At 38.4% G+C, this 27,001-nt stretch overlaps 1 protein-coding gene across 1 annotated transcript in view; it reads right to left on the bottom strand.

Annotated features, from left to right (window-relative positions):
• Adgre4 (adhesion G protein-coupled receptor E4) overlaps window positions 1-27,001 on the bottom strand; it is a 103,679-nt gene that overhangs the window by 35,199 nt on the left and 41,479 nt on the right. Inside the window, exons 6-13 of the mRNA NM_139138.3 lie at window positions 26,950-26,990; window positions 26,410-26,545; window positions 23,722-23,823; window positions 20,683-20,867; window positions 18,688-18,855; window positions 16,252-16,455; window positions 4,075-4,310; window positions 1,342-1,408 (exon numbers count right to left, since the gene is read on the bottom strand). Of these exons, the coding sequence (NP_631877.2) occupies window positions 1,342-1,408; window positions 4,075-4,310; window positions 16,252-16,455; window positions 18,688-18,855; window positions 20,683-20,867; window positions 23,722-23,823; window positions 26,410-26,545; window positions 26,950-26,990 (1,139 nt within the window). The remainder of the gene's footprint in view (window positions 1-1,341; window positions 1,409-4,074; window positions 4,311-16,251; window positions 16,456-18,687; window positions 18,856-20,682; window positions 20,868-23,721; window positions 23,824-26,409; window positions 26,546-26,949; window positions 26,991-27,001) is intronic.

Below are 27,001 nucleotides of genomic sequence, written 5' to 3'. Positions count from 1 at the left end.
CCAAATAAAACATTCTGAAAATGGAAGGCTATTATTCATTAATAGCAGTGGTGGTTTGAATAGGTTTGTCCCCCATAGATTCATGTGTTTGAATGCTTGGCCATAGTGAGTGGCACTCATAGGAGGTGTGGCCTTATTGGAGGAGTCATGGCCTTGTTGAAGGTAGTGTGCCAGTGCATAGGTGGGACTTAAGTTCTCCTATGTGCAGGCTCCACATAATTAAAAATATAGTTTTCTCCTGGCTGCCTGTTAATGACAGTCTCCTCCTGGCTTCCTTCAGATCAAGATGTAGACATCTGGTTTACTCTGGCACCAGTCTCCCTGCAGACTGCCATGATAATGATGGACAATATATATATATATATATATATATATATATATATATATATATATATATATATATATATATAATTTTTTCAAGACAGGGTTTCTCTGTATAGCCCTGGTTGACCTGGAACTCACTTTGTAGACCAGGCTGGCCTTGAACTCAGAAATCTGCCTGTCTCTGCCTCCCAAGTGCTGGAATTAAAGGCGTGTGCCACCACCGCCCAACTATAGCAGTAAATCTTAAGACATTGACCTAGGCAAAAGCTATTGATTAAAATTTTAAAAATTTAGGAACACATCTTGTACAGTAGATGGATGCACATTCAATATTTTCTGAAGTATATATCATATATATATATATATATATGTATGTATATGTATATATATAAGTAAATGTAGGAGCTGATGGATGAGAAGAGATGCTGGAAAATTCTGTCTTCTTCTATGTATGGCAAGCTTATTTTGCTCATAATCTCACAGCCACCATAGTTATCCACACAAAACCCTCTCAAGATTAAACAACATTAAATCCCAGCTTAGGTAAGGAAGAATGCTTGAGGTGCCAACCCACGTGAGGAATGACTGGCTTTAATAGTTAGTAGAAGACAAAGACTCACTATCTTTTTTGCTTATGGCCGCTGATATGGTATCCATGATTACATTGCTGGACACAAACTGATGCACATATGGCATATCCTAGTTTAACTCATTTGGTAATCTTAAAAAGGAACCTCTTCCTTTTTAAGATGCAGCATTGCATAGAGAGTTGGAGAGAATAAATAAAGAGTAAATAGGACCATAGTCCATTTTATATATATGTAAATATCTCAAAAATAAATTTGGAAGATAAGCATATGAGGGGCATATGTATGATGATGATATACTCAGGAAAAAAGGCTTTCAGACTTAGATCTGTTTACATTTCTTCATTTCATTTCCACTTTAACAGATAGAATGTGCATACTATTCTATGCCAGCTGAATGTAGGCATACTCACAAGTAACAGTCACCTACCAAGATAATGGCTGCCGCTGGCCCCAAGAAGCTCCAGATGAATCCTCGATGAAGGCTGAGCCAGCAGCTATGTTCAGAAGATAAGAATTATCAGTCTCTGTCACTATTGAAGAAAGAGAATTGTACACTAGGCCCTAGAGTATGACCTGATGCAGTGTTGAACCAGTAACTCCAAGCTGAATTTCAGAAGAATTTCTTGTCTGACACGCTGGGTGCATCGCAGATCAGCTTTCCCAAGTAAGAAGTAGGAAGTGATCAAAACTTGGGAAAGGTAAATTAGCTTGTGAAGCAATGAGACACTTTAAACTCAGTAGCTGCCATTTCTCCAAATAAAGTTGGTAATTTCCCCAATTTCCACAAGAAAACTTTTTGTGATTTTTGAATGTTTCAATGATTTAGAACAAATTTTTGTAAAACGTAAATCTTAGGAAGATTGTTTCTATGTAAACATGGACACTTCTCCATTTGTTTTAAACTTTTATTGGTCATTTGTGAAATTTCTCATCTATAAACTGTAGATGATACGCTCATAAATTTTTGGAGCAAAAGTCAAGCTAAATAGATGTAGCTGTTATAATGACATGGCTAGTAGGCATAAGACAGTCAAATCAATAGTTAACTGCAAGCCACATCAAATAATGAAAATTAAACATTTTATGTAAAATTATTCTATTTCTTGAAGATTGTCATATTTTGTCATGGTAAATGTCAATAACTGGGTCTGGGCAAAGCACTATGAATCTGATAACTATAATGTGCAACAGATAATATTTAGGACACAAGAAAAATCCACTCATAAGTTGTCTCCTTGGATTGACAACTGCCAAGTACTTATATTTTGCATATAAGTTTTACTGGGACTCAGTTGCACTCTTTCCTGTTGAGGTTTGGTTTTTTCTATGTATTGTGGGGATAAATACTGTCCCCCCAAGGCCAGGTTGCTGCTAGAGAAGAAAAAGACTGCAAGTAGACCTGACTGATGCTATGCAACCTTGTTCCCCCTCTTCAAGTTATCCCTGATTGGTGAATAATGATGCCTACAACTGGGCAGAATTGTGATAAGCAGAGTTTGGGATTCTTGGGCTTAGTGCTGGAGGAGGAAGACTAGTGGGGATAGAAGATGGAGAGTGGAGAAGTCACCATATGGTGGGTGAGTTATGAAAACTTTGCCATGAAGGACAGTAATCGGTGTTAAGAGCAGTTCAGATGAAACATACGAATTTACACCTCAGGGTTATTGAGAGGTAAGTAGACTCAAATAGCTTAGAAGGTAGATGTCTGCCTAGCTCAAGTATATTTAATGCTTATTTTAAATATAAAATTTGTGTTTCATTTATCTGGGAGCTGAAATAAAGTTGGTATAGAGATCCTGATTTGAGATTAATTAATTTTTACAATACCTTACTTTCCATATTATTAATGACTGATATAACCATTGGAGTATGATTTAGAGTGATTGATAAAGAGACTATTTGGTCTGAAAACCTAAGATAATTAATATTTGGTGCTTTATTGAAACAGTTTGCTTGTTCCCAATTCTGTCTAGTGTTTATGCTCTGCCATCATTCTGGATGAGTGTAAGACTCAAAGTGCACACTAAGCATATCTCTGAGTGAAAGATTGTTAATGTGGATGGCATTCTATTATAGGTATAACAAAGTTTGTAACTCAACACTATCAAAATCATTACCAATTCAAGTAACTGCTGAGAGGAGAGATTTGGAAATTTTTTTTAAAAGAAGACAGAAATTGATTACTCTTCATAATGTAACCTTGAATACTTTTACTTGGCTTCCTTTCAGCTCTCACCTTTCAAAAAATACATGAATTACAATTATTCCCACATGTCTATCAATGGAATAAAGAACTTCCATCTCCACAGAGTCACGTTGAGAGCCACATGAGCGACAGACCACCCTTTGGTAGTTGGTATTTTTCTCATTTTCATTGTTATTGTCATTCAAGGAAATTATCTTAATTTCTACCTACTGTTTGAGGCTCCTAAAGAACACAACACTTCTGATTTTAATGGGGGAACTGTGGGATTGCTTTAACTATTCCTTATTTTCCTGAAGTTGTTTTCAAAGTGTATATATATTTGTAGACATGTCTGTGAAAGGACTTCTTATTTTACCAAAATTCTCAATGCAATAAAACACCAGAGAGAGCTACTAAGAGTTTCAGTTAGATTATGGTTTTAAGAATTAGAAAATATGGGACCAGCTGTGAGAGTGTACATCTTGGATGCACACAGACTTGGTTCTGCCATCACTACTGCACAAACTCAGTGTAGAGCTGAAAGCATGCAGGAGGTGGAACCAGGAGGATAGGAAGCTCAAGGACACCGTGGACTACATAGTGAGTTCCACTCTAGCCTGGGATGCATGAGTCCATGTCTCAAAGAAACAAAGCATCAGTAACTAAAAAGTGTGTCTATTGTTTCAAACAATATTTTTGTTTCACAAACACACACATATGTTTGAATATTCCATTTTATATATGCATATATATTTAATATATATTAAATGGAATCTATGAATGGATAACTTTTCATGTTTTATCTATAATAACATCTCCTAAAGCACCACCAACAAAAGAAGACACTGAGAACCAATATTCTTGGTTTTCATACAAACACAAAACTTATAAATTTAGTTTTCCAATGAAAATTATGATGCTGAAGTTACATTTATACATTTTCTTCTCGCACACATACACAGACACTATTCTTACTGGTTGTGTGTTCCATAATTCTTGTGGCCAGCTATTGCAGATACAGCAACAATAAAAGCAGGAAGCCCATATCCTACAGGATACATGAACCTCTTCTTGAATCTGCCTGAGTTGCTGTAGTTGGCCACTTTGAGATTGCTCACAGTGAGAAAAAGATGTAGCCCTTCCAGAAACATCCACATGAAGGAAGCCAAGTAGAGGTAGTGCAACATCCCCGCTATGATGGAGCACAGCACCTGGGAGGGAAAATAAAAAGATAAAAGGAAGATATCAGCTGTGCCTGATCCAATTCTCAGTACCTATTTTTTTTTTTTTTTTTTACTGGACGTTGGTGTGGTACCACAACAGGATTCTGTGACATTTTGCTTGGAAACAGTATAATTTGAGGGAGTAACATATGATCATTAAAATGTACACATGGATAGTAAGTTACATCAGAAAATTCCAAGGAGTTAATTCTACCAGCACATGCCTCAAATCAGTAATGCAGAAGGTTTCCTAGATCATCTCCCCAGAACTTTAAACATAATTTTAAGACAAATGTTCTGTGCTGCCTCCTGGAGGTCTTCAGTGGAATCTGCAGGCAATCTTTTGTGCTGGGCACTTGAAAATAACCATTGATTGGCTCTCTCTCCATCTTGATATTATTTTTTTTCCTAGTTGAATGAGTCTTAGATAAAAGGCAAAAAAAAAAACAAAAACAAAAACAAACAAACCCCAAAACAAAACAATGTTTATCAAATCTCTGTTGCAGTATCTGTGCTAATGAGCCCCCAGAGAAAAATATTCACTGTTTGTTAGTGCTACATAAATATAATAAATGTCCTCTCAAGATGAGATTTCATCACTTTCAGTAAATGTAAACCAGACTTACATATCATAAATAATATGACACTAGAAATAAATATTAGGAAATTGAGTTTTAAAATGTGTACTCATTTTTGATCCATAGTTATCTAATATACTTTTTAGCTAGAACTGTAATATTTAATATCATCTTTGTTATTATTATCATCACTCTGTGTGTGCATGTGAAGAAGACAATAACTTTCTATGATTTCATTCATTAAATTCAAGTCACTAAACTTCTGTGACAACTGAATTTACTCATTTCAGAGTACAAGGATTTCTTGGACTAATTTGTTTTACAGAATAATTTTCATTTTATGTTTATGAGTGGCTTTCCTGTATTTATTATATACATGGCAATATTTATGCCTCCATATGTATGTATCTGAGGTCTCTAATGCAAAAGGAAGTTACTGGATCTTTTTGAAATAGAGTTTCAGACAGCTGTGAGCTGCAATGAGAGTCCTAGCAACCATATCCAAGTCTCCTGCAGGAGCATCAAGTGGTCTTAAATGTCTCCAGCTACTTTCCTTACTTATTAAATGATTCCACCTGAATGGCAGAGAAGCACCTGAAAAAATGTTCAACATCCTTAATCATCAGGGAAATGCAAATCAAAACAACTCTGAGATTCCACCTCACATCAGTCAGAATGGCTAAGATCAAAAATTCAGGTGACAGCAGATGCTGGCGAGGATGTGGAGAAAAAGGAACACTCCTCCATTGTTGGTGGGATTGCAAACTTGTACAACCACTCTGGAAATCAGTCTGGCGGTTCCTCAGAAAATTGGACATAGTACTACTGGAGGATCCCACAATACCTCTACTGGGCATATATCCAGAAGATGTCCCAACTGGTAAGAAGGACACATGCTCCACTATGTTCATAGCAGACTTATTTATAATAGCCAGAAGCTGGAAAGAACCCAGATATCCTTCAACAGAGGAATGGATACAAAAAAATGTGGTACATTTACACAATGGAGTACTACTCAGCTATTAAAAAGAATGAATTTATGAAATTCCTAAGCAAATGGATGGACCTGGAGGGCATCATCCTGAGTGAGGTAACCCAATCACAAAGGAACTCGCATAATATGTACTCACTGATAAGTGGATATTAGCCCAGAAACTTAGGATACCCAAGATATAAGATACAATTTGCTAAACACATGAAACTCAAGAAGAATGAAGACCAAAGTGTGGACACTTTGCCCCTTCTTAGAAATGGGAACAAAACACCCATGGAAGGAGTTACAGAGACAAAATTTGGAGCTGTGACAAAAGGATGGACCATCTAGTAATTGCCATATCCAGGGATCCATCCCATAATCAGCCTCCAAATGCTGACACCATTGCATACTAGCAAGGTTTTGCTGAAAGGACCCAGATATAGCTGTCTCTTGTGAGACTATGCTGGGGCCTAGCAAACACAGAAGTGGATGATCACAGTCAGCTATTGGATGGATCACAGGGCCCCCAATGGAGGAGCTAGAGAAAGTACCCAAGGAGCTAAAAGGAACTGCAATCCTATAGGTGGAACAACAATATGAACTAACCAGTACCCCGGAGCTCTTGTCTCTAGCTGCATATGTATCAAAAGATGGCCTAGTCAGCCATCACTGGAAAGAGAGGCCCTTTGGACTTGCAAACTTTATATGCCCCAGTACAGTGGAACGCCAGGGCCAAAAAGGGGGAGTGGGTGGGTAGGAGATTGGGGGTGGGTGGGTATGGGGAATTTTGGGATAGCATTGGAAATGTAAATGAGGAAAATACCTAATTAAAAAAAAGAGAAAAAAATTTCTCACAGCTAATGATATCTACCTGTCATCATGAAAAACTTAATTTGAACACTAGACCCCACATGATATAAAGGGAGAAAATTAATATGACAAAATGTCGTCTGATTTTTACATGTGGACCATATATAAATATACACATACAGTAAATATATACATGTAAACAATTTTATAAATATATAAGACATGAGGACAGTAATATAAATTACTAGAACAGGATGGGGATAGTAGAGAGAAAGTGTTCAGAAAAGTCATGATTTTTTCTCAATTTGAATGGTCCAAAATCAAAGGAAACTCTTAAAATTGTCAGAAATTTTGAATAAAAATAAAGAGATTTACCATACTTAGTCTTAACTGTACCACAAAATCTTGTCTGAGATAATTACACCAATATGTAGTTAAAGGAATTGTTGTCAGCACCATTTGCATTATTTTTAAGGACAACTGGTAAATGACAGAAATAACCACTCATTCTTCCAGATGATAAATGGGTAACCAGCATGTGGTAAATCATACAATGGACTGTTATGGCCATATAACAAAGACAAGCTTCCAAAAATGCCATTATCTCAATGGATATTAAAACATCACAAACACATGCACACATAAAGAAGACAGACTGTTGTGTAACAATTCATTCTGAAATAAAAAAGCCATACTAGATTTAGGCTCATGAAGCTTATAAAGAAAACAACTGACAATCCCCAGGATAGACCTGAAACTGACAATGTTAACAGGTTATCTCCTCAATATTATACACGCAGTAAAACTAACTAAAAAGACCTCCGCCTGAACCCGTGGCAGATCAGCATTCATTTTCCCCAAACCCTGCAGCTTCTCTGTATCCCAGGAGGTCTGCTCTAAACATAGGCAAGACTCCTGCCTCAATACTCATGCCAAGTGGGACCCCCGCAGGGCCCAGCAGGCTTGGGATCTACCTGAACACCACTGCTCTTTTGTTCTGTACCTCCACCTATAGCTGTGGCAGAACGGCATGCCTGCTCTCTAACCCCACAGCCCTAGCTGTCACCCAGGAAGACTGTTCTAACCAAAGTAAGAGGAGGCCTGCTCAAACCCAGGTCCTAGAGCTCCATCTGCATTTGAGGAGGCCTGCTTCAATCAGAATGGCTAAGAACAAGCATTCGAGTGGCAGCACATGCTGACAAGAATGTGGGAAAAAGAAACTCTCCTCCGTAGCTGATAGGATTGCAAACGCATGCAAACACTCTGTAAATCTATGGGCAATTCCTTAGAAATTTGGAAATAGTTCTACCTGAAGTCCCAGCTACACTGCTCCTTGGCATATACCCAAAAGATGCTCCACCATAACAGAAAGATACATGCTCCACTATGCTTTTAGTGGCCTTATTAATAATAGCCAGAAACTGAAAGCAACCCAGAATTCTCTCAAAAAATGGGTACAGAAAATGTGGCTCATTTACACAATGGAATACTATTCAGCCATTAAAAATTAGACCATCATGAATTTCTCAGGCAAATGAGTGGAACTAGAAAATATCATTTTTGAGTGAGGTAAATTAGATCCAAAAGGATAATGCATGCTATCTACTCACAGATAAGTGCTTATTAGGCAAAATATACAGAATATCTATGATATACCTCCAGATTCCACAGGAAGTTTTACAAGAAGGAAGGCCCAAGTAAGGATGCTTCAATCCTACTTAGAAGGGGGAACAAAATAATGACAGAAGGCAGAGAAATAGAGGGATCTTGGTAGAAAGGGGAGGGGAGGAGAAAATGAAGGTAGGATCAGGTATAGGGATAGACAGAAGAGAAGCCCAGAGGGCCAAGAGAATGAATGGGAATATGTAGCTGCGAAGGCTGGGGGTGGGGGGGGACTGGGGGGGGGGGTTGGGAAGAACCTCTAGAAAGTCCCAGAGACATGAGATGTGAGATTTTCCCAGGAATCAATGGGGGTGACATTAGCCAGTATTCCCAACCGTGGGGAGATGGAACCTGAAGAGTCCACCTCCAGTAGATAGACAGGGTCCACAGTGAAGGGATGGGGTCAACCACCCACCTCAAAATTTCTGACTCAGAATTTTTCATGTTAAAAAAATTGCAGGAACAAAAATGGAGCAGAGACTGAAGGAAAGGCTTTCCAGTGACCTACCCAACTTGGGATCCATCACATGGGTGGGTATCAAGTCCTGACACTATTACTGGTGCTATATTGTGCATGCAGACAGGAGCTTAGCATGTGGTCTTAATTAGGGTTTTATTGCTGTGATCAGACACCACAACCAAGGCAACTCTTGTAAGGACAACACTTAATTGGGGCTAGCATAGAGGTTCAGAGGTACAGTCCATTATTACCAAAGTGACATCATCTAGGCAGGAGGAGCTGAGAGTTCTACATCTTCATCTGCTAGCAGAAGACTGACTCCCGGACAGCTAGGACAAGGGTATTAAACCCACACCTATAAGGTCACACCTACTCCAACAAGTCCACTCCTCCCAACAGTGCCACTCCCTGGGCCAAGCATATACAAACCATCAAATTCCACTCCCTGGCCCCCAGAAACTTGTTCAAACACATGAGTCTATGGAGGCCATATCAAGCCATAGCATTATTTAAAAAGTACATTTAGTCCAATTTCCAAAGTCCCGATAGTCCATAGCAGTATCAACAATGTTAAAAGTCCAAAGTTTAAAGTCTCTTCTGAGATTCATCCAATCACTTAACTGTAATCCCTGAACCAAGACAGGAAACAGCTGGGGAAACTTCAAACTCTGCATCTCCATGTCTGATGTCAAAGCAAGTTTCAGATCTCCAACTCCTTTATCATCTTTGTTGATGGCAACAAACTTCATTCTCCCAGGCTGGTTCCACTCCCTGTTAGCAACATTCCTTGGAAGATATCCTATGGCTCTGGCATCTCAAAAATCTTGGGGTCTCTCAGGTGATTTTAATGTCTGGGAACCACACATGATTATCTAGGCTCCAAAGGGCTGACATCACTTCTCCAGCTCTGCTCTCTGTAGAACCTTGAACTCAGGTTGATCTACTCCACACTCGCTGCTGATTTTGGAGATCATTCCATGGTACTGGCATCTCCAATATGCTGGGGACTTCCACTGAAACTAGAATTCACCAATAGTCTCTTATAGACTCTATTCATTGTGTCAAGTCACAACTCCTTTGCATGACTCCTTTAGTCCTGGGCCATCAACTGCATCTAGGGCTGCACCTTTACTAATGGTCTTCCAAGACCACTCACAGTGCCAAGCCTCAGCTGCTCTTCATGAACCCTGCATGCTTTTAAACCAGTACCACCTGGGTAACTCTTACACTTTACCAATACAGCTGCAGCATGGGATACAGCCTTGGCTATTTCTGGAATGCAACTTCTTGTGCTTTCAGCAAACACTTCCCAGAAGTGATGCTGGTGTCTCTCTCTCTCTCTCTCTCTCTCTCTCTCTCTCTCTCTCTCTCTCTCTCTCTCTCTCTAAGGGGCTGACAAAATGTTTTAATTGAACAATGTTAAACTTTATATTCTCTAGAGCACTCTTTTTCCTTTATAGTGCCATGGGTGGTTAATAAAACCAAGCACTAGGACACAGAAAATGTCAATGCATTTTAAAGCACAAAAGTCACAGGGTCCCCGTCTTCTCAGAGAATGTTTTAAGGAGGAAATCAATCCCTCCTCCTCCCTGAGGCCTCTACATCGTACCAGAGAAACTAAATTTCATTCCAGACCCTGGGTAGGTACTTTGAGCATAACTTAATCAAATAGCTGGCATTTGGTTAAATATTTCCTCTTTTATAAAAAAAGAAAAACTTTTTTATTGATGAATTTCACATCACGCATCCCAATCCCACTCATTTCCCTGTCCCTCCATACCCACCCTCTGCCCTTGCAACCCCCTCCAAAAAAGAAAACAATAAATAAACAAATATAAAACAAAGAGTACACATCCCACCGTGGAAGTGACAGTGTGTCACACAGTGTACCCTTTGCCCAAACAGCTTTACTGACAAATTTCCATTGCCATGAATCATTGGTCTCCTTTGAGACCTCTGGCTTCTGCCTCACTATCAATTCTAGATTCTCACTAGAACTCCTCTTGGCTAAGTATTTCCGGTCTGTTCTTAATTACAGCAAATTTCTTAGCTCCAGCTAATCACCATCAATTGTCCCAGTAGTCCCTTCTAGTCTGTACTCTAAAGCCAGAGTCACCTAGCCAAACCTGTGAGTTATTCTGCTTTCTGTTGTTGGAACATGATCCCCATAGATTATCTTACAAGCCTTCTCCTTCACTGCTTAAGGTTGGCTGTCCTGAAACTTGCTCTGTAGATTGACCTTGAACTCAGAGCTCTGTTTGGCTTTGTTTCTTTAAAGATGTGTAGCACCATGCCTGAACCTAAATATAAATGGGTAGGGTCTTGCCCCAAGTTCACCACTCTCTTAATTCATTTTACTATCCTTGAACACAGGATTCAGCTACATTTCACTTCCTGGTACCCCTTTAATACTTGAGCCATACAATTTATAATTTTCCTATCTAAGCTTGCTACACTTATTCAAAACACACTGGAGAACAATGTCTCTGCTGGGCTTTTTTTGAGATTTCCTTTGTCAATGCAATTAATATAAATATCTTTATCTTAGACTCAGGTAGACTCTTCAGACGAGGGCAAAAAACAGCCACATTCTTCACTAAAATACCACAAAACATTCTCTATGTCACATACTGAAATTCTTCACCTCTGAAATATCTTGGGCCAGGTCTTCACCATTCAAATCTCTCTCAACAAGATTTTCCATATTCCTACTAGGATAGCCATTAGGCCTCATTTAAAGCATTCCACTGCTTTCCAAATCCAAAGTCCCCAAATTCACATTCTTCCAAACAAAAGCATGATCAGGCCTTTCACAGAAATGCCCCACTCCTGGTATTAACTTCTGTCTTAGTTAGGATTTTACTGCCGTGATCAGACACCATGACCAAGGCAACTCTTGTAAGGACAACATTTAATTAGGGCTGGCTTCATGTTCAGAGGTTCATTCCATTATCAAGGTGGGAGAGTGACAGTATCCAGGCATGAGGAACTGAGAGCTCTAGATTTTCATCTGAAGGCTGCTAACAGATGAGTGACTCACAGGCAGCTAGGACAAGGGTATTAAAACCCATAACCACAAAGTCACACCTACTCCAACTAGTCCACACCTCCCAACAGCACCACTCCCTAGGCCAACCATATATAATAGTTTATATTATACACATGGTTATACTCTGAGAAGCCCTACCAGCAGCTGACTGAGACAGCTGCAGCTACTTAGAGTCAACCATTGGACTGAAGTCAGTGACAACTTTGGTAGAATTTGGGGAAAGATTGAGAAAGCTGAAGGGGATGGTAACTTCATAGGAAAACAAAAATTGTCAACTGTCCCAGACAACTGGGAGCTCCTGGGGACTAACCCATGAACCAAAGAGCATACATGGGCTTGTGTGAGGCTTCTGGCACATATGTAGTAGAAGACTGTCTTGTCTGCCCTCTGTGGGACAGGATGTGCCTAATCCTGTAGAGACTTGATGACCCAGGGAAGAGAGATAATGGTGTGTATGTGTGGGGAGCACAAGGGAAAGCTGCCTCTCACAGGTGTAGAGGGGGGCAGAAGGGGGTGAAGAACTTTGTGAAAGAGGCTGGGAGGGGGCAATGTTTGGGATGAAATAAATAAAATAATTAATTAAAAAACTGCCTCAGGAAGATTATCTGATTAGCCATGAAGCTAAGATGGACACTCAGTCCATGTCAATTATTTGGAGAACACTCCCTGGTCTGTCTACCTGATTGCAAGTCGCAGGGACTTTTGGGCTTATTTCTCGCTTGAGTCATCACCAATGCTCGAGTGAACTTCTTGGCAATGCAGATGCCTTTCTGTCATTTTTACCCACATTGCTGTAAGTAACTGCAGTAAAATTATTGGTCTGGACAATCTAGAAAGACAGAAAACAGATTTGTGGTTGTGTAGGTGGTACATGCATCTTTTTGCACACTCTGTGCATTTGACTAACCTGTATTATGCTACGGGGTATTTGTATCTTTGGAGTATACATGTTTCCTATGTATATGAGGCACATGTATGTGTGTGGTATGTGTGTGTGTGCTGTTTGTATGTATGTGGTGCATGAATGTATGTGCATGCATCTGTGTATTTGTATATTGTATGTATGTTGTATGTGTTAGTGAGATGTGTATGTTATGTATATATGGTGTGAGGTGTTTGATGTGCTAGTGTGTGGCACATGCTTGTATATGGTGTGTGTGGTGCATGCACATTTGTGCACAGAGTTATTCCAATGTGTGGCATGTGCACATGTGTAAACATCTATGCACATATGTGTGTGAAGCCAGATGAAGGTGTGCTGCGGAGACTCTCCACCTTCTTCCTCTGAGACAAAATCTCCCACAGAACCTGGTTCTTCTTATTTCAGTTATGTTTGTTGGTGAGTAAGCTGCACAAAACTTGTTGACTTCATCTTCCATGTGACTTTTTTTGAAGATACTGGGATCTGCACTTAAGTTGTTTGTGCAAAAACAGCAGATGAGGGCAATGGGGGCGCATGCCTTTAATCCTAGCACTTGGGAGGCAGAGGCAGGCAGATTTCTGAGTTCGAGGCCAGCCTGGTCTACAAAGTGAGTTCCAGGACAGCCAGGGCTATAGAGAGAAACCCTGTCTCAAAAAAAGCCAAACAAAACAAAACAAAACAAAACAAACAAACAAAAAAACAGCAGATGATCTTCATCCCTAAGCCATACTCCTATCCCAAACATACCCTTTCCATTTTATTGTGCCAAATTCTTACTAGAGCCGTTAATGAGACACTTGCATATTAGAGAGGAAGCATAAAGCTATTAGGCTGTGAGCACTCAGCATTTCTTTAGCTGCCTAGGGCCATCATACAGCCCAGTAGTCACTGATTATAACAATTTGTTATGCATTCAGAAACAATTAAGGGTATGTTTCAATTATTCATGCCACACATGAATATAATCTTTACAGGGAATGCATATTCTAATTTGCTTTATATACCACCTTTTCAATCTGTGACACAGAGTTCCATAGCAAAGAACAGATATATCTTAATGGATAGGTATTTAAAGCTCAAAGTGACACTTCTGGGAAAATTTCTTTCTATTTTTTTTATCACCTTTTATCATAAGAAAAAAGATAGTGAGAGCAAATACTTGTCTTTCTTTACAGAAACTACTCATAATTGCAATAAAGAACAACTTATTGGTCAGTGCTGAGCCCAGAAGAGAAATCATTTATAGAAGGCCCCATGACTTTTCTGTACGTTTATTTATTTATTTATTTATTTATTTATTATAACCTAGAGTGTTATTGTTGCCAGAACTAGTCTCTGACTCATAATCCTTCTGTAGTTTCCTATGTAATCAACTAGAGTAAGAAGTTCTTGCAGTATTTTTAAAATAATTACATAGGAACTGAACATGGTCTTATGTTATATTATGACATTCAATATGTCTACACAAAATGGGATAACCAAGTCAGGGTTATTGACATATTACCACACATTTACCATTTTTTTTGCTGGTACTAGAAATACTAAAATGGATTTTTTTTACTGGTAATTTGATGTATTCACTTAATTATTGTCAGTGTTGTTCTATGCTACAAGGATCCACCCTTATCATTTTTATATTTTTCATTAAGTCATCATCAACTGGGTTTGGTGGTGTACACTCAAACACTAAACCCATAACATAATTATAATAATATGTTTTTGTGATCTGAAAAAACACTCTGTGCATAATCAATATAGAAATTTGTCCAGGAGTAAGACTCAATAATTACTTATTTTTCCACATTGTTAAAGTGAGAATTCACTCCAACAAGTTCAAACAGCAATTAGAATGAAGAGTCAGTCACTTCAAGCTTCTATCCTACTGCTGATTGTGGAGTCTTGTAGGTAGTACAAGAACTTCCAAACAAGACAGGGCATCAAGTGAGGGATGGGGTTGCCACCCCACAGTCACATCTCTGACCCATAATTGTTCCTGTCTGAAAGAATTACAAGGATGGAAATGGAGAAGAGACTGAGGAAAAGAAGGTCCAGTGACAGGTGCAAAGTGGGATCCAGCTCAAGAGAAGGTCCCAATGCCTGACACTATTACTGAGGCTATGGAACACTCACAAAAAGGGACCTATTATGACTGCCCTCCAAAAGACCCAATAAGCAGCTGAAAGAGTCAGATGCAGGTATCTGCACCCAACCAATGGACAGAAGCAGCTGACCTGTGTTGTTGAATAAGGGAAGGCAGAAATAAGCTGAGGAGAAGGGTGATCCTGTAGGAGGACCAGCAGTCTCAATTAATCTGGACTCCCGAGATCTCTCAAACACTGGACCACCAAACAGGCAGCATACACCAGCTGATATGAGGCCCCCAACACACATACAGCAGAGAATTGCCCAGTCTGTGTTCAATTAGAGATGATGCACCTAACCCTTCAAGAGACTGGAGGCCCCAGGGAGTTTAGAGTCAGGTGGGATGGGGGGTGGAGGCATCCATGTGGATACTGGTCGGTAGAGAGGAGGTATGGGATGTGGAGCAGTTGGAGGATGGATGGAGGGTGTGGGGAATGGAATATGGAATGTAAAAAATAAATTAATTACAAAAAAGAACTTCCAAACATAGGGCAATATTACTCAGCATGTCTTACAGTTTGCTGTGCTGAAGTGTTAGTTCTCTAAGAAAGAGAATATGAAAGGAATTTCTATGTACTCTTGGTTTTATCCATATAAGTGTCCACTCCAAGAGTATGTTGTATTTTAAAATTTTTCCTTTGGGTTTAAATGAAGACTTTGAAGCTGTGTGTTGACAGTAACAAATGCACCAGTAGCATGTAGGAAAAGAACTAACATACTTTAAACCTACTGTTTACATCTATCCTGAGATGATATGCAGTTTACCTACAAATAGGGGAATGACCCAGTAAGTAGGAGCATTTGCTTTGAAAACATAAGGATATGTGTTCAAATGCCCAGAAAAATAAATGAAAATTGAACATGTTTTCATGTGGCTACAAGCCCAGCACTACGGGGCAAGGGAGGGACGTATGTCAACAAAGCTGTCTGGTCAGCCATCCTAGTGAAAGTGGAAAGTATCTGGTTCAGTAAGAGACCATGTCCCAAGGTACTAGTGAGGGCACAATAGAGAAACAGCCTGACACTTGCTTTGACTGCTGTATTCATACACATTACTGTTCACATGTGTACATTCATGTCCATGAACTAAACTCAGACACCACCAACACAAATGACACTGTAGAGTGACATTACTGCTAGTAATACTCCTAATTCCAAAATGACCAACTAAACATAGAAATTCCTTCTACTCCATATAGAAAGAAAGCTGAAATTTTCATCCTGCATTTTTCTTCCAACGTCTCTATTGATGATTTTCTCTTCATACTTGCTAAGGACATGATAGGTATAAATGATTAGGACAATGAAGTAATTTTATTAAGTCACTAACCTTAGGCTTAGTTCTGTTGATGCCTGTGAGGAAGAGGAGGTCAGCCAGGAAAAGGCAGATGGAGAGCTGCAGGTGGAGTGTCGTGCTGGTATTCTGAATGGGTCGGCACAGGAGAAAAGTGATGGCCGCCAGAAATAGGCACAAGAGAGAAAGACTCAGTCCCACATAGGTGATCACAGAGAGTGCAGAAAGCACACCATCCTCCTACAGACCAGAAAGGGATACTTCAGAATCTACATGTTTATATGGCAGTTACTGTAATATCAACCTTAGGAAACCTGAGAGATTGGAGATCTTGTTCTTAGTCATAAAGTTTGAGGTTAGTGCTTAGCACATGAGAGTAAGGGAATAAATATTAACTAAATGAAACATGAATGCAGAAGTATGTAGCATGATGGCCCTCAGATAGTCAAACATTTCATAAACATGGACCAAAGTACAATAGGGGTATGCAAATCTAAGTGACAGACTAAAAGCTACATTAGACAAGGCTACTCAAATGTCTAAAATTTATGACTTTAGAGAATTGGAACTTTGCAAAATGGCAATAATATAATTGTATTTAGCCCCATAAATACCATCTATTGCCTCTCTGTGAATAACCCAGCATTCTTGGGAATATTATATAAATTCTTTTGAATCACACATCAGACCTCTAACTTCTATTATTCCAAAACCAGAAAATAGCAACAGCACCTGAGGCTGTTTCCATGCTTCCCTGGGATCCACCTATCTGATGTTCCACCATCACATTTGAATTAATTGAATACATTATTTTCTTTTTTCTCTTAATATAAAATTATGCTATTTAGAAAAATCTGTACTTATCTTCCTGGGCCATTTTCACTTACATTTCACCCTAGAATAAAGTATTTTTTAAAAAAAAAATTCTTATGAAATGGGAGCTTTGATAATTTTGTTATTTCACTTTGACTTCTTTTAACTTTAGTAACCTGAAGCTTTGTTGACATCTAACGATTCTATAGAATGATGCTAAGTCTTTGATAATGGCCAGGTATTTCAGTTTGATTCAATCAGGGCAGTTTGGATATAACTATCTTTGCAAGTTAAATGATGCTTCCAATTCCAGATCCCACTGTCCCCTGAAACTTTAAGGTCTGCCAACTCCATTTTCCAACATTTGAAGTATTTCCTTGATTGATCATGTTAACTCCAGGAATATTTATGGAACAGTGGAAGTTTCTGCAACTTTCCTTAACCCACCTACCAATATATATTTAATATGACTTCATTTAAAATTTTGTTTTTCTGTTACTATAAAATCTTCATGAAATAAAATTACTGAAGAAAGGTCATGTGTTATGCCTAGCCTTAACCACCCTTCAATTATAATGACTACGGAGTGTGTATTCTGCAGTCATTCCAAGAATATTCCAAGGGTCCTATAAGCACCATGTACCCAATGGCTTGATTTAAAATTTAATTAATATGTTACTGTAAAATCTTCGTGAAATAAAATTACTGAAGAAAGGTCATGTATTATATCCAGGCTTTAACTATAATAATACGAACTGTATTTTCTGAACTCATTCTAAGAATCTTCTAGGGGCAGTATAAGACCTATACATCCAAACTTGTAATATTATACATATTGCCATTCATACTGTTCCCATTTCATCTCTATAGCCAACTACTGGTATTTCTTGAGAATTTGGCAGTTTTATCAGGGAACTGAAGCTACCTATAAACCTTTCTGGAGGCTCAGATGTGAAATGTTCTCATCAGTTGTGTATTTCAACATTGATCTCCAGTTGGTATACTCCTGGGAGGTTATAGAACCTCTTGTGGGTACAGTTTTTCCAGAGGGTATGTTCCACCCTGGGAAAGCTTTGAGGTTTTATAACTGTGTCCCCCCTTTTTTATTCTCTACTTCCTGTGTGTAGAAAAATTTGATCTCTCAGTTTCTAGCTTCTGCTTGTGCTATCACTCTTTCTGCATCATGGAAGATGGTGTATCTTTGGAACCAGATGGCCAAATGAACCTTTTTCCTTATATTGCTTCCAGTCACAGTATTTTATGAGAGAAACAGTAAAATAACTAATAAAAAATTGACAAAATCATTTCCGTTGTCCTTCATGGAGTGTTGGCATCTTAGGCAAAGCATATAACTTCAGTGGCCAGATTTCTAACCAGTCAGTTCAGTTAAATCAACCTTGGTGATCAATAATTCTACAGAATATGAGTGAGATAACAGAGGAGGAACCAAACTTCACTCATTATCTTGTGGATTTTCTAATAATAATCTCTAATAAAACCTACAGCCTTACATCTAAGGCTGAATATATATATATATACATATATATATATATGTATATATATACATATACATATATATACACACATACACATACACACACATGTATATATATATAAACAAACCACACTTTCATGCTTGAGACTTATGAGACTTGATACCTCATGGGGTAGAGCCATGAGCACAGCAAAGCTGGACAGGTGGAAACACTTGCAAATGGTGTAGGAATTATTGGTGTACACGTGAGAGCATCCTTTGGTAGACCAGCTCCCCCCTTCCTCTGATCCTTCCCAATGGACACAGAGATGTTCTGCTCTTGAGTCAATGGGCTGTAAAGAAAACAAAATAAAAGAACATATTTTTTGTGTCAATATGCCAATCTTTAATTAAGATATGTGACATTAGCTAGCATATGATTTAACAACTGTCTTTCCATCTCATCTTACTCACCTATTGCCCTTCCTGATCTCTCTGCCCTTCCTGCAACCCTAGGATCTTCTCTACCTAGGTTAATCTGACACACACTTGATTGAGAAAGCATATGAGGGGACATTTTACATCTTTCATCTCACATAGATTTTTGTTTCATCATTTATTCTCGATTTCTATGTATACCCCATTGCACTGGGCATTGACTCAGAACTGACCTACTGTTTTCTTTCACAGAAGAAACCAAGGATAGGTGGTGATGATAAACCACTGCTTGAAGAAAGAAGTATGACCCTTTTGTCTTCTCCAGGATCATCTTGGAAAAGGCCAGTTCCTTTTTTCTATCTCTGACTCTCAGTATGTTCAACAGTTCTCATGACATTATTGCCTACTTAAGTTTCTGCATGATAATTATTTTTCTTTGTGGATGTGTACATGTGACTTAGTACTTCATCTCCATCTTTCTTGTAGTGTCATTCATAAGTAAAATGTATATATTTAAGTTGTGGGATATACCTAAAGAAGTATACAGAATATATGGATTACTAGATTCTACCTACTAAGTATAGCCATTACTTCCCACTTTGGTTTTAGTGGTGATCTTGGAGATCTAATACCTTTGAAATATAAGTATACAACAAGAACATTTAATGAAAAAGAGACCAGGAATTTGAGGTAGAAGAAAGGTAGGGTACATAAGGGGGAATTGGAAAGAGGAAAGAGGAGGAAAATGAAATAGTTATATTAGAATTGAAAAGAGGGATAAAGTGGGTACGTATTACAGTAATATCCTCTGGCTTGAAACATTCAATTTTTGATATTCAGGAATAAACAATTCAGAAGTATCAAGAAATTTCGAATTCACAAATATTCCTGCCTCCTGAAAGTTATGAAAGCTGTGAGAATGCCTGAGAAAGGGAGGGTCATTTATCTCTACAAGTACCTGCAAAACATAGAGATTGTCAGGATTTTAGGGCTTCTAAGACCTCGTGCATACTGGGTTGCTCTTTCTTATGAGAATCTTTTAGATATCTCTGCAACTGTGTGCAGCCTCTCCTCCTTAACTTAACAATGTCATTGCTTCATTAACTAGAATTTGGTGGCATGATTGCTTTGCTTTGTTGTGGGTTCTCATCTCCCCAGGAAAAGTTTTATACAAGAGAAGGACCAAAATACATTAATATAATGGGGTGGAGATGAGCTAAACACATTGTGTAAATATATGAAAATGTCATCACTTAACCCATTATAACATATAATTAATTTATGCAACTAAATGTAATAATCTCAAGATGTGCTAGGTTACATTAAGGCTCCAAAATGTTATTTTATAACATAAAGTTTGTTTCTAATGATTCTGCATTCTTCTGCAATCCCTGTTAGGTTCTACTGTAGAGAAACTGAATTCTACTGTTCTGCTTTCCAGTGTTAGTAAGCTCATGAAGGCTTTATTTGACTTAACCTTAAGATTGAGCCACTAAAACACAAGTTTTTTTTTTCTGGTTTTATTACTGCTTTTATTTTTGAAATTATATTAGAATTACATCATTTGCTCTGTGTTGACTACATACATCTCTGGCCACTATATATTCATGATGCAGAAGTGTCCGTGCAATTAAAACACTCAAGCACACACACACACACACACACACACACACACACACACACACACACACACACACAAATCTTAAAATTGTTTTTAAATGATGCTTTGAGAAGAAACTCACCTGAATATTTTGTAAAGTCAGGAGTACAGGTTCAGAGAGGACAGGTTTGACCTCTGAGCGAATGGCTCCACTAACGATGTGAGAGTTCAGTGTCACTTCCTGAAACCCTTCTTCATTACTAAAAAAGGAACCATTTAGAAGATTCCCAAGAGACTTATATGCAATGAAAGCCACTGCAGTTTCACCTGATAAAATAAAAGAAATTTCATTGAAGATTAAACAATGGATAACACAAATGACTTACATGTGACCATGAAGTAAATATATGTCTACTAAATTTACCCATATGCATCCCTTAAATTGTATATATAACACACTATAAACATTGATAAGCATGGAATTTCACACATGCATCATAGCCACACTATGTGTGTATATATGTACATGTACGCATACATTTGTGTATGTATGTATACATGTACATATACATATATATGTATATGTATGCGCACGCGCGTGCACACACACACACACACACACACACACACAATGTGCTGGGAAATTTTGTTAACTTGACACAAACTACTGTGTGTATGTGTGTGTGTTATAAACCATGATTACCTGTGCTCTAAAGAACAAGTGGACTAAGGAAAATATGCAATGCCACCTCCAGTTCCCTCAAGGTTATGTAATTATTTAATTTATTCTTATTTCATTTGCAGTCTTTTCTGTTTATATACACATTCCTTTGGTCTTAAATATCCCTTCTACCCTCATCTTTTTTATTTCATCTTTATCCCAACTTACTTGTTCCTCCCATTTTCCCTTCATTTTTTCCTATCTTCATGAAATTGGAAGTTAAATATACAACTTTCAATTATTCCTGTTTGTTGCTATTTCTTCCTTCCTTCCTTCCTTCCTTCCTTCCTTCCTTCCTTCCTTCCTTCCTTCCTTCCTTCCTTCCTTCCTCTTTTTTTCCTTCCTTCCTTCTTTCTTTCCTTCCTTCCTTCTTTCCTTCTTTCCTTCCTTCCTTCCTCTTTCCTTCCTGCCTGCCTGCCTTCCTTCCTTCCTTCCTTCCTTCCTTCCTTCCTTCCTTCCTTCCTTCCTTCCTTTCTTTCTTTCTTTCTTTCTTTCTTTCTTTCTTTCTTTCTTTCTTTCTTTCTTTCTTTCTTTCTTTCTTTCTTTCTTTCTTTCTTTCTTTCTTTCTTTCTCCAGATTTTATTCACCTTCTGGTCCAATCTCCAGCTGTTCCACATCCCATATCTCCTCCCTGACCCCTTGTCTCCACAAGTACGTTCCACCTTCTGCCCCCTACCCCACCAGACCTCCAAACTCCCTGGCCCCTCCAGTCTCTTGAGGGTTAGGTGGATCTTCTCTGACTAAACCGAGACCCAGCAGTTCTCTGCTGTATGTGTATTGGGGGCCTCATATCAGTTGGTGTATGCTGCCTGGTTTCTGTTCCAGTATCTGAGAGATCTCGGGGTGGGGGTCCAGGTTAATTGAGACTGCTGGTCCTCATACAGAGTTGTCTTTCTCTTCAGCTTCTTCCTGCTTTCCCCTAATTCAGCCCCAGGGTTCAGCAGCTTCTGACCATTAGTTGGGTGTGCAGATTTTATTATGTTGTCCAAATCTTACTTTTCAATCCCATGTAAAATTAAGGAATAGTACAAGCTTATTTAAAAAAATTGATAGTGAATTGATTTATAACCCCCAGAATAAAATTGATTAGCACTGTATATACTATCTAGATTCTATTGGTGCTTACCTGATTATGGCAAAATAAAACAAGTTTCTAAAACCATTTGTCTAGTCAAAGACTAAGTTCAATACTGGTGAAGAGCTTCCAGGAGAAAATTAAAGATGGGGTCTATCTATTGGATCATGTTGGGATGTTCAAATGAGAACAGCATTCTATCACTGAGACAGATAATCCTATATTTGATAAAGCCCTTAAAGATTATGAGTCACAATACAGGTGAATTTTTCTAAAACCATTTGTCTATTCAAATGGTAACTCCAATAGCAGTGTAGACTTACACTGCAAAAATGAAAGGAGTCTATCTAGTGCAGGATGTTGGGCAGTTCAAATCAGAACAGCACTGCATCACTGATACAAATGAGACACATATTTTCCACCACTTTTAGAATATGAATCACAATGAAGAGAAATTAGAATGGTTGGTGAATGTTTTCCAAAATATAAGCCATAAAAGTAGTCATGTCAAAGTAGAGAGCAGTGCTTTAGGTAGGCTTTGAACAACCTCATGTTTTAGACTAATGTCAGCCAATACCTCTGTGATCATTTAGTGCACTTTAAAAAATAAACTAATTTTTAGTACATTCTCTCTCTCTCTCTCTCTTTTTTTTTTTTGCTTTTACACAGAACAACTCTGAATGATAGTGCAGGAGTAATCAGAAATTTACAGAGTCAAAAATCACTCTTTTAAAACTGGACCAGATCTTTCTACTTGAAGTTGTTTCTATTAATTTTTCTTTCCTATTTCTTTTTCCCTGACATCCCCACTTCTTTTTTTCAGGCATTTACTGAAGATTATGTCAAATGCAGCCTACTCTCTGCTTTAGAATCAGAAGTTCAATTGAGGCATTCATATCTATTGTTCAGTGCAACATCTATTCCTGTACACACACACACACACACACACACACACACACACACACACACGGTCATGCAGAAAAAAATTAAACATATAAGACAATACGAGTTTTTCAAGATAGAAGGAAATTAAGTAAATGCTTTTCTAAAAGTGTTTTTAGAACGAATCTCAAAAGGAACGACGGTCAAGGAAATGCTTGCTTGGCACCATTCAATATTAGTATGACAGAGGATCACACTGAAATGTGACAAGACTGTCTTTGTTCAGAAAACATAGCAGTATACATCTTTTATTACTTTAGAGTACATAGCAAAATATGCTGCCCTTCTGACAGTTGCTCAACTTCGTCTCCATGCCTGCCTGATCAGTACGCAAGGATGATCTTTTTTACCTAATCTTAAAGTTCTGATCCCTTGAAAATATGCATACATGTCCCTTGCCCTATTCACTGTGACAGGAGAAAATGCTGATCATAGCATGTCACCTCCACTGTTGTGCTCTTTGAAACCACTAGTGCAGTCAACCTTCATTGTGTTGTTGCCAGCTTCTAGAAGAGTCATCGTCTTGCACCTCTTAGTTTCATACACTGAAAGCAATGAAAAAAATGAGTTTTACCTCACATATGAATAACAACAACAATGATGACGATGATGACAATGACAACGATGATGAGGATATTAATCTTGCTTGAGAATTCTCTATTTGAGAATATGATTTTATAAACTTTTTCTGATCTGAAAAAGTTGAAATCACTTAGAGGGTGACTTATCCATTTGTCATTAAATCTTTGACTATGAAATGCCTCATGATGAGGCCCATAAACTGAAGATTTTTTCATCAGTTTTCTGGCTATTGAGAGGTGTTTGATTGGATCTTGAGAGTTAATCAGTTGTTTTATGTGACAGGAGAATAGGAGCTTTTTAATTTATTTTTAAAAATTTTATTAGGTATTTTCCTCATTTACATTTCCAATGCTATCCCAAAAGTCCCCCATACACTCCACCCCACTCCCCTACCCACCCACTCCCACCTCTTGGCCCTGGCGTTCCCCTGTACTGAGGCATATAAAGTTTGCATTACCAATGGGCCTCTCTTTCCACTGATGACCGACTAGGCCATCTTCTGATACATATGTAGCTAGAGACAAGAGCTCCGGTGGGGTGCTGGTTAGTTCATATTGTTGTTCCATCTATAGGGTTGCAGATCCCTTTAGCTCCTTGGGTACTTTCTCTAGTTCCTCCATTGGGGGCCCTGTGATCCATCCAATAGCTGACTGTGAGCATCCACTTCTGTGTTTGCTAGGCCCCGGCCTAGTCTCACAAGAGGCAGCTATATCAGGGTCCTTTCAGCAAAATCTTGCTAGTGTATGCAATGGTGTCAGCATTTGGAGGCTGATTATGGGGTGGATCCTCGGATATGGCAGTCTCTAGATGGTCCATCCTTTCGTCTCAACTCCAAACTTTGCCTCTGTAACTCCTTCCATGGGTGTTTTGTTCCCAATTCTAAGAAGGGGCAAACTGTCCACACGTTGGACTTCGTTCTTCTTGAGTTTCATGTGTTTCACAAATTGTATCTTATATCTTGGGTATTCTAAGTATCTGGGCTAATATCCACTTATCAGTGAGTACATATCATGTGAGTTCTTTTGTGATTGGGTTACCTCACTCAGGATGATGCCCTCCAAGTCCATCCATTTGCCTAGGAATTTCATAAATTCATTGTTTTTAATTGCTAAGTAGTACTCCATTGTGTAAATGTACCACATTTTCTGTATCCATTCCTCTGTTGAGGGACATCTGGGTTCTTTCCAGTTTCTAGCTATTATAAATAAGGCTGCTATGAACATAGTGGAGCATGTGTCCTTCTTACCGGTTGGAACATCTTCTGGGTATATGCCCAGGAGAGGTATTGCGGGATCCTCTGGTAGTACTATGCCCAATTTTCTGAGGAACTGCCAGACTGATTTCCAGAGTGGTTGTACAAGCTTGCAATCCCACCAACAATGGAGGAGTGTTCCTTTTTCTCCACATCCTCGCCAGCATCTGCTGTCACCTGAATTTTTGATCTTGGCCATTCTGACTGGTGTGAGGTGGAATCTCAGGGTTGATTTGATTTGCATTTCCCTGATGATTAAGGATGTTGAACATTTTTTCAGGTGCTTCTCTGCCATTCGGTATTCCTCAGGTGAGAATTCTTTGTTCAGCTCTGAGCCCCATTTTTTAATGGGGTTATTTGATTTTCTGAAGTCCACCTTCTTGAGTTCTTTATATATGTTGGATATTAGTCCCCTATCTGATTTAGGATAGGTAAAGATCCTTTCCCAATCTGTTGGTGGTCTTTTTGTCTTATTGACGGTGTCTTTTGCCTTACAGAAGCTTTGCAATTTTTTGAGGTCCCATTTGTCAATTCTCGATCTTACAGCACAAGCCATTGATGTTTTATTCAGGAATTTTCCCCCTGTGCCCATATCTTCGAGGCTTTTCCCCATAAAGGGCTACATCAACATTAACATATGCAAGAAAATGGATTAACAAAGAGTATTAGATATTCTTCTTCTTGTGGACCTCTGCCAAAAAGTTCTGCACTGTACACACTTGGCACAAGTAAGGATATATAAAGATCCTAACAAGTATCATGGATGTCATTCATGACCTATGGCTTTCTGGGTTCTTTTTGAAGCCTGTAACATTATCAGTTTATTTATATATAACTGAACTCACAGACTAATGTTATTGTATCTAAGATTCTTGAAACTAGGTGGTGGAGTGGGCTGTAAGAGGTACACCACTGTTGGTTTGCCTCTGAAAGAAAGCCCATGATACATGATTTATCTGCCTTATATTAAACCTTCTGATAGAGCCACCATCTTTTGTCTCACTTCACATAGAACATAGCAACAAACCCAAGTGGAAAAGTTTAACCCAATGCTCTACCAGGCTAAGTAAATCTTTCATATTTGAAGGTGATATGCTCACCTATTCTGACATAGAGATGAAATGTGATTAAGTCACTCATGATTCTTTCTTATAAACAGATTGCTATTCACATGAGATGTTCATATCTTAAGCATATAATTCTGTGAAAAAAACAGCTTTATTCTTTATAGTCTATGAATGCTCCATGTCCCATTTTCCTTTATGGCACTGTAATAAGTCAACTTTCAATTTCTTACCTATATCCAATAAAGGATTTTCATCCTTTTTTGGTATATCTGAGTTTTCATTCAAGATGTGATGTTCCACTTTGCGAAGTAACTTGGTAGCTCCTTTTGCAACCTCCTCTTTGGATTTAAATTCACTCAGTACTCCCTGTCAAACAATATTTGCAATTATATAGATTATTATTAAAACTTAAGGAAGAATGAATGTGCGTAAGTTTTGTTGGCTTGTTCCAAAAGCCAACAATGTTAGTCACTATGCTATGGAATGAGTGATGCATGTTGATACTTAGTGAAAGTCTTTGATGACAGCTGAAGATACCCTAGGCATCCACCCTAAAGTTCCTCAGTTTTAGTGGGCATAGTATTTTAGCTAATTCTCATGGCAACAAAACTTGCCATTTACATATTTACACAGAACAGAAGAGGAAATAGACTGGGGATAAGAAATACTCTCGAATAATAACCAGAGTGAGCTGGTGTAGTGCTTAAGTAGAGAACGACCCATCAAAGACAGTCTAGATGATTCCCAATCAAAGACATTGTTCCACTCACCAAAGTATGTGTTTTTGATCCTGTATTCTTGCTCTTGTTCACTGGAAAAAGT

This window comes from Mus musculus, chromosome 17, assembly GCF_000001635.26.
Source record: "Mus musculus strain C57BL/6J chromosome 17, GRCm38.p6 C57BL/6J".
Classification (NCBI taxonomy): domain Eukaryota; kingdom Metazoa; phylum Chordata; class Mammalia; order Rodentia; family Muridae; genus Mus; species Mus musculus.
Note: the sequence above shows the minus strand (reverse complement) of the source record. Positions and strands in the feature narration are given on the sequence as shown.